This window comes from Schistocerca cancellata, chromosome 1 (assembly GCF_023864275.1).
Source record: "Schistocerca cancellata isolate TAMUIC-IGC-003103 chromosome 1, iqSchCanc2.1, whole genome shotgun sequence".
Taxonomy (NCBI): domain Eukaryota; kingdom Metazoa; phylum Arthropoda; class Insecta; order Orthoptera; family Acrididae; genus Schistocerca; species Schistocerca cancellata.
Window position 1 is genome coordinate 613489600 of NC_064626.1, and position 9497 is coordinate 613499096.

At 46.6% G+C, this 9497-nt stretch overlaps 1 protein-coding gene across 1 annotated transcript in view; it reads right to left on the minus strand.

Moving 5' to 3' along the window:
• LOC126090078 (uncharacterized) overlaps positions 1-7437 on the minus strand; it is a 31477-nt gene extending 24040 nt beyond the window's left edge. The window contains exon 1 of the mRNA XM_049906962.1: positions 7368-7437. Coding sequence (XP_049762919.1) covers positions 7368-7437 — 70 coding nt within the window. The remainder of the gene's footprint in view (positions 1-7367) is intronic.
• Positions 7438-9497: the final 2060 nt, after the last annotated feature.

Sequence of the window (9497 nt, forward strand, 5' to 3'; positions counted from 1 at the left end):
AGACCGTAGGATCCTACGCAGTGCCGTAGGGGACCGCACCGCCACTTCCCAGCAAATTAGGGACACTGTTGCTCCTGGGGTATCGGCGAGGACCATTCGCAACCGTCTCCATGAAGCTGGGCTACGGTCCCGCACACCGTTAGGCCGTCTTCCGCTCACGCCCCAACATCGTGCAGCCCGCCTCCAGTGGTGTCGCGACAGGCGTGAATGGAGGGACGAATGGAGACGTGTCGTCTTCAGCGATGAGAGTCGCTTCTGCCTTGGTGCCAATGATGGTCGTATGCGTGTTTGGCGCCGTGCACGTGAGCGCCACAATCAGGACTGCATACGACCGAGGCACACAGGGCCAACACCCGGCATCATGGTGTGGGGAGCGATCTCCTACACTGGCCGTACACCACTGGTGATCGTCGAGGGGACACTGAATAGTGCACGGTACATCCAAACCGTCATCGAACCCATCGTTCTACCATTCCTAGACCGGCAAGGGAACTTGCTGTTCCAACAGGACAATGCACGTCCGCATGTATCCCGTGCCACCCAACGTGCTCTAGAAGGTGTAAGTCAACTACCCTGGCCAGCAAGATCTCCGGATCTGTCCCCCATTGAGCATGTTTGGGACTGGATGAAGCGTCGTCTCACGCGGTCTGCACGTCCAGCACGAACGCTGGTCCAACTGACGCGCCAGGTGGAAATGGCATGGCAAGCCGTTCCACAGGACTACATCCAGCATCTCTACGATCGTCTCCATGGGAGAATAGCAGCCTGCATTGCTGCGAAAGGTGGATATACACTGTACTAGTGCCGACATTGTGCATGCTCTGTTGCCTGTGTCTATGTGCCTGTGGTTCTGTCAGTGTGATCATGTGATGTATCTGACCCCAGGAATGTGTCAATAAAGTTTCCCCTTCCTGGGACAATGAATTCACGGTGTTCTTATTTCAATTTCCAGGAGTGTATATAAGGCATATGGATATGTATATAAAATCTATACTACAGTAAAAAGACAAGTTGTTTTTTAATGTTGTTACCAAAATTCTCGAAAAGTCCTTGTGAGATTTACTTCAGATTCTTGCACGATGCTCTTATAAACGTCCGGGCGGACATAGGCTACACATTTCCTTAAAATATATGATATACAAATATATATGGGTGCTTGCGGTGTCCAGGTCACTGTGCGCCATGTTTTATTGGATTGCGTTTTATTTTCTTACCAGCGGGTCGCGGCTGACTTGCCAGCGGACCTGCCATCTCTTTTAAGCAACACTCGGACGAATGTGGCTAAAGTTTTAAAGTTCTGTGCCCTGTCAAATGTTTTTACAAAGATTTTAGGGAGAGGATTTTAATTTGCTAACTGTGTGACAAGCTCGCCCATATTTTATGTAAGTGGCCAGCCAATAACAATTTCCTGTGACATTCTTGTTGCTATGTTTCCCCTTTCCTTAGGTTTTACTTTCTTATGTAGCATTTTCCTTCTTTTCCTGCTTTCTTTGAGTGTGTGCTTTAGTTTTCTTAGGTGTGTCCACATTCGTTCCTTTTAATGTGTGTCAGGGCGCTGATGACCTCGATGTTGAGCGCCCATGAGCCCCAACACACCACCACCACCACCACTGTAAGAGGGGGAAATGTTGCTAGTAAAACTATCCAAAACTTCATGGCCCATTTACTTCAAATTATTACATACCATTCTAATAAACATTTGGACAGACATATGCTGCACACTTATATGTTATATAAATGTATTTATATGTGTATGTAATATATTTACAGGAAATGTTCTTACAAAAGTTCTTGACGGATGTACTTGAAATTTTTACATGATATCTAAGGAGCATTCAGACGGATGTAGACTGAATAATTTTTAAAGTACAATCTAGAAGTTTTCTATTAAAATTGACTGCGAGTATGATACTGTTGTCTTATGCTATGCTGTGAAAATGTGCGGTTACTTTTTTCCCGTAGTCAGTTTTAACTACAATAGCAGTGCCCTGAAACATAAGACAAATTGTTTCTCTTAGACATATTCTTTCTCCTTATATATGTAATTGAATAAAATTATTTACAAAACTATGAGCTGTTTTGTTTTCTTCCTCGGAGTCGTTTTTAATAGAAAACAGGAAACTTGTATTTATGGCTAATCGACGTATGGTTAGAATACTACTACGGAATATGAATCGTCCGAAAATTGTGATCCTACTTGCGCGCAGTTTAAAACTAAGCGAAATAATGTCACTGAAGTTACTGTCCTCACGGATGCAGCAGCAAGTGATATCTGTCATACCATTTACCCATTCATTTTAAGCAATTTCAATTCCCTATCAAGGATTCATTGGCAATAACAATAGACAAGGCTCAAGGTCAGAGAGAAAGGAGAAGAGGAAATGACAGGGGGGGGGGGGGGGGGAGAGGAGATGAGTGTAGAGAGGGGAGGAGGAGATGGACAGAGAGAGAGAGAGAGAGAGAGAGAGAGAGAGAGAGAGAGGAGGAGGTGATATACAGATATAGTGGAAAAGAGAGATTAGAGATTAGAATGTATATCCAATTGCCATTCATATTTAGCAATTACAAATCGTTGCCGGGTTCGCTAAGCTTAAATTATTATTGTCTCTCTAAGTGTTTTTGTTTGTTACTGTGCAGGAAAACTACAGTCACTAAGAAGTTCTTAAATTTAGAGAGGCCTTCGGATTCGGCTGTTATCTGGTAGATGTATATTATCTCATCATACGGCTAAGAACCGCGGGCCGCATGAACACTTGATTCGGGCCGCACGGAGCCGGCGGCCCGAATCAAGTGTTCATGCGGCCCGCGGTTCTTAGCCGTATGATGAGATAATATACATCTACCAGATAACAGCCGAATCCGAAGGCCTCTCTAAATTTAAGAACTTCTTAGTGACTGTAGTTTTCCTGCACAGTAACAAACAAAAACACTTAGAGAGACAATAATAATTTAAGCTTAGCGACGACCACTGATCCACACTGTTGCCCCTGCACCTGCTGACGAGGCCGCTCACCCTTCCTTCAGGAAACGTACGTTAACAAGACCTCTCCAGAGATATCCCTCCGCGATTGTTGCACCTATGCTACGGCTACCTTTATTACTGAGGCACGTGCGTGGTCCATGGTTGTTTGGGGGAGAGTGAAAGCGTATAGACGGCAACCAATCGAAAGGCCGATAGTTCTGCATTTCTTCATTCACAGTGGTAACGTGTCCATGAAATTTGTTATATCTTAGTCTGTATATGGTTCAAATGGCTCTGAGCACTATGGGACTTAACATCTATGGTCATCAGTCCCCTAGAACTTAGAACTACTTAAACCTAACTAACCTAAGGACAGCACACAACACCCAGCCATCACGAGGCAGAGAAAATCCCTGACCCCGCCGGGAATCGAAACCGGGAACCCGGGAGTGGGAAGCGAGAACGCTACCGCACGACCACGAGATGCGGGCTTAGTTTGTATACGTGCAGCCTGTATATACACTCCTGGAAATTGAAATAAGAACACCGTGAATTCATTGTCCCAGGAAGGGGAAACTTTATTGACACATTCCTGGGGTCAGATACATCACATGATCACACTGACAGAACCACAGGCACATAGACACAGGCAACAGAGCATGCACAATGTCGGCACTTGTACAGTGTATATCCACCTTTCGCAGCAATGCAGGCTGCTATTCTCCCGTGGAGACGATCGTAGAGATGCTGGATGTAGTCCTGTGGAACGGCTTGCCGTGCCATTTCCACCTGGCGCGTCAGTTGGACCAGCGTTCGTGCTGGACGTGCAGACCGCGTGAGACGACGCTTCATCCAGTCCCAAACATGCTCAATGGGGGACAGATCCGGAGATCTTGCTGGCCAGGGTAGTTGACTTACACCTTCTAGAGCACGTTGGGTGGCACGGGATACATGCGGACGTGCATTGTCCTGTTGGAACAGCAAGTTCCCTTGCCGGTCTAGGAATGGTAGAACGATGGGTTCGATGACGGTTTGGATGTACCGTGCACTATTCAGTGACCCCTCGACGATCACCAGTGGTGTACGGCCAGTGTAGGAGATCGCTCCCCACACCATGATGCCGGGTGTTGGCCCTGTGTGCCTCGGTCGTATGCAGTCCTGATTGTGGCGCTCACGTGCACGGCGCCAAACACGCATACGACCATCATTGGCACCAAGGCAGAAGCGACTCTCATCGCTGAAGACGACACGTCTCCATTCGTCCCTCCATTCACGCCTGTCGCGACACCACTGGAGGCGGGCTGCACGATGTTGGGGCGTGAGCGGAAGACGGCCTAACGGTGTGCGGGACCGTAGCCCAGCTTCATGGAGACGGTTGCGAATGGTCCTCGCCGATACCCCAGGAGCAACAGTGTCCCTAATTTGCTGGGAAGTGGCGGTGCGGTCCCCTACGGCACTGCGTAGGATCCTACGGTCTTGGCGTACATCCGTGCGTCGCTGCGGTCCGGTCCCAGGTCGACGGGCACGTGCACCTTCCGCCGACCATTGGCGACAACATCGATGTACTGTGGAGACCTCACGCCCCACGTGTTGAGCAATTCGGCGGTACGTCCACCCGGCCTCCCGCATGCCCACTATACGCCCTCGCTCAAAGTCCGTCAACTGCACATACGGTTCACGTCCACGCTGTCGCGGCATGCTACCAGTGTTAAAGACTGCGATGGAGCTCCGTATGCCACGGCAAACTGGCTGACACTGACGGCGGCGGTGCACAAATGGTGCGCAGCTAGCGCCATTCGACGGCCAACACCGCGGTTCCTGGTGTGTCCGCTGTGCCGTGCGTGTGATCATTGCTTGTACAGCCCTCTCGCAGTGTCCGGAGCAAGTATGGTGGGTCTGACACACCGGTGTCAATGTGTTCTTTTTTCCATTTCCAGGAGTGTAGATTAAGGCTGTTGATGATTCTTGCATTACTGCCTATATAAAAAGTTCCTAACTGTGACTGTAATCTTAATGCATCCTACATCTACATTTATACTCCGCAAGCCACCCAACGTTGTGTGGCGGACGGCACTTTACGTGCCACTGTCATTAGCTCCCTTTCCTGTTCCAGTCGCGTATGGTTCGCGGGAAGAACGACTGCCTGAAAGCCTCCGTGCGGGCTCGAATTTCTCTGATTTTACATTTGTGATCTCCTCAGGAGGTATAAGTAGGGGGAAGCAATATATTCGATACCTCATTGTAATCTCCCCACGGAAATTTACCCTCTACCACGCAATAATTAATAATGGTCAACCAAATCATCCACATTTATTCACTTTTAGAAAGTATCTGATTTGATTTCTAGTAATATATGCGCCGACAGCCCGTCGACGCCAAGGTATTTTTCTAGTAAGATTATTCTTTGGAATAACAAAGATACATAGATGTATACTCCATGGTTATTATAGAGAGAGAGAGAGAGGGAGTACAGCTTCGGAAGTATCTGTCGGAAGATTGTCGGGTTGCTAAAAGAGATATTTGCTCTTCTTCTCGCTAAAACGAGGTAGTAAAGTTTGTGCCACTAGCGTGTTATTGGTGGATAGAGAAAAACGGTAAACGAAAATTTCGTAAGACTTGGAATCAACAGAAAACGGAACATGTAATGGAGATGGATTGAATATACTATTTTCCTCAGAAATAAGGTTTGTGCCCCTTTTATTCTAGAGTGAATGACGAATGAGTTCTCTGTCTGAATCATCGATGATTGTCTTGGCCCTGTAATTAGTGGGGAAGTTCCAGCTGTGACGAAGAGAGCCTGCAGTCTCCGAGTTTTGATAAAATCGTCCAAAAAGGCTTCGTCCACATCTGAAATTCTAAATCTGTCGTAAAAATGAACGAATTGTTCAAACGATCGATTTTTCCCAACTGAATGCAGCGCTTAGCAATAATAACAAATGTAAAGATCTTTCCCAGCAAACCAGCCGCTGAATATTAAGATGAAGGGCTCCACCAGAGATTCTATTGGGCTGATTCCACGTAAATAAAATAATATATTTAAAACTGTACACAGATAAAAGACAGAGAGAGAGAGAGATATAGACAGAGAGAGAGCGAATGAAACTCGAGAAAATACTCAGAATCCTCAATTAGCATAATTGTTTGCCTATCTTATCACGGATAAGCCCAAAAGATAAAACAGGAGGCCCTAACTGTATTGTACCGATTTATGTGTGAGAGTGAAGGGGTAATAAAGGCGACAGATACACCTCTGTACAGACAAAACATTACACCAAGTTAGCGGCAAGCTGCATTCACATACTTACATCAATTACAGTAGAATTCATTATATCATCCAGAAACGCACCATCTCGAAACCTGGACAGCAAGCTACACCGCGATGCAGAGCGCCTCTCTTGCAGAGTCTGCCACTTGAGGTTGCTAAACATCTCCGTAACGCTATCACGCCTACCAAATAACCCTGTGACGAAACGCGCCGCTCTTCTCTGGATCTTCTCTATCTCCTCTGTCAACCCGACCTAGTACGGATTCCACACTGATGAGCAAAACTCAAGTATAGGTCGAACGAATGTTTTGTAAGACACCTCCTTTGTTGATGGACTGTATTTTCTAAGGACTCTCCCAATGAATTTCAACCTGGCACCCACCTTACCAACAATTAATTTTGTATGATCATTCCATTTCAAAACGTTCCGTACGCATACTCCCAGATATTTTACGGAAGTAACTGCTACCAGTGTTTGTTCCGCTATCATATAATCATACAATAACGGATCCTTCTTTCTATGTATTCGCAATACATTACATTTGTCTATGTTAAGGGTCAGTTGGCACTCCCTGTACCAAGTGCCTATCCGCTGCAGATCTTCCTGCATTTCGCTGCAATCCTAAAATTAAAAAAAAAAATTTTTTTTAATGGTTCGAATGACTCCGAGCACTATGGGACTTAACAGCGGAGGTCATCAGTCCCCTACAGCTTAGAACTGCTTAAACCTAACTAACCTACGGACATCACACACATCCATGCCCGAGGCAGGATTCGAACCTGCGACCGTAGCGGTCGCGCGATTCCAGACTGAAGCGCCTAGAACCGCTCGGCCCATCCTAAAGTCACATTACATTGGAAAGAAGTAATACAAAGTAATGATAAAGTCACGGAGAGAGTATATAGGCTTTGTATTTAGGACAGTTGAAGACAGTAAGCGAATGGACGAGGAGAAGAAACTGAAGATTATCGATAAGCTAAACCAAGTTTTCATAAGTACGTTCCCCGTATGTCTGGAGAGGTAGTAGTTAAAGAGCAGTGTGTGTTGCCAGTTTACGGTAATGAGACACGAGCGGTTAATGAGAAATAAACAAATTGGCTGAGGGAAGTGCTGTCTTGCGCGTTGAGGAAGTACTGTACCTAGTCGAGGACGCTTGGAGGCGACGCCAGCCGTCCATAGCGCGAGCGCCAGCAGCAGCGGCAGAGACATTGTGGAATCTGCACTGAGCACGCCGCCGCCGCCGCCGCCCGCTTATACTTACTTCTTGGTGAAATTCCGAGAATCTCCCTCCCTAGAAGACGCACTCGCCATTTTCCTTCCTCCAATTGTTCATTTTCTTTGGCATGTATCCCGTAATGTCGCGGGATCAGCATTTTAATCTGGAAGTGGTATAGGACGGCCGGATGGCGTTTCTGTCGCCACCCTTCCTTCCCCCGAACACCCTCGAGAAGCAGATTGTGTATGCCATGTGTTGCTGCGTCTTCTACATGGTGGTTCTAAAGTCTCGATCCATTTCTAAAAAGTAATCGGTACTCATGCAGTGGACCAAAACCCAGCCAAGGATTCCAAGATGACTACGCGCAACAAATGGTTGTAATTCTTACGATATATTTTCGAACAGTGTTGAAAATTTTCTAGACGCTTTTATCTGTTTTCGAGATACAGGGGTTCAAAGTTATCCTGCTTGCACAAGTATAATATGCATGTAAAATGAGGTGAGAGGCGAAAACGTAGTTTATAAAGTGACGTAGCACGGATAAATATGATATAAAGTGTCTCCGTAACCGTCAGGAAGGTTCTGGAAACACCACGTTGTAGTACTGAAGCACGTGCAAAATTTTCTATGCACGTAAAATCAAGTCTGAGGTGCAAAATTAGTTCTGAGTTACTGTAAATTCACATAAGTAAACTACCAAAATTTTACTTAGCCATCAAAGTTTTTTCTCATGAGTGGTATGCCCTGCTGTGGCAGGGAAAAGAAGGGAATCAGAGGAAAAATACTTCTATCAGAGCACGAAAAAGGTGAACATGCTCCTCTTTATTAAAAGACTTTAACCTGAAAAGCTGCCTCATTCTATCTTCCTCAACTGCTTTAAACATTTTCGCAAAAAAATATTGGCGTGCGAACATATTCGTGCTCATTTGTTTAACAAACAACATCGCCTCCCAGTCCCACTAGCTGTCCTAACTGTAACTCGCTCACACCCACTAGTGCATCGCTGTAAGTCTGTCATGCCCAACCATTCCCATTTGCACATTCTCACTCGCTCATTCAGCGCAATTCATTGTCATTATCATTCTATGTGTCACTGCCTTCTGTCTCACAGCCACAGTCGCCTTCGTTCGGCCCTGCTACGACTGTCTCCTGGCACTGTCTCAGTCTCCGCGTCGTTGTCCCTCAGTGCTACTATCTCATTCATTCCTCCCCACTGCTGCTCTCTCTTCTCACTGTCACTAACTCTCGTCGTCATTCTCGTAGACTCTGTCTCTCATTGTCAATGGCTCCCACCCACTTCCACTTTCTCCTTCTCGTTATTCCTCTCCCGTTGGCACTCTCTCCTTCACTCTTTTCCTAGCACTGTTCTCTCACTGTTTACTGTGTTCCACTGTCACTGTGTCCTCTGTTTCTCTCGCACTGCCATTATCTCCTTCGCTCTTTCTATATTCTTGCTCATAAATTAAGGATAATGCTGATACATGGTGAAACAACGCTCTGGTGAGCGGTTTGCGGGTTCAAATCACTTCGGGGTACGACCATGCGGTGCATTTGACCTGCGGTCGTCGCACGGTGGCGCTGGCGACGGTCCACATATGCAGAGGTGTGTTGGTGCAGAGTCACGCGGGATTAGCCGCGCGGTCTGCGTCGCTGCAGTCATGGACTGTGCGGCTGGTCCCGACGGAGGTTCGAGTCCCCCCTCGGGCATGGGTGTGTGTGTTTGTCCTTAGGATAATTTAGGTTAAGTAGTGTGTAAGATTAGGGACTGATGACCTTAGCAGTTAAGTCCCGTAAGATTTCACACACATTTGAACATTTCTTTTTTTTGTGCAGCAAGTAAGTGTGCAGACGTTTTGACGTGCTAATGGTGACTTTGTGTTGAAAATGACTCAGATAATACACATTGATGACGTTATGAGGGGTAGAATACTAGGGCGATTGGAAGCTGCTCAAACACGGCAGGTCGTAGCACGGGCCCTTCGTGTGCCACAAAGTGTGATCTCAAGATTATGGCAAAGAATCCAGCAGACAAGAAACGTGTCCAGGCGCTACA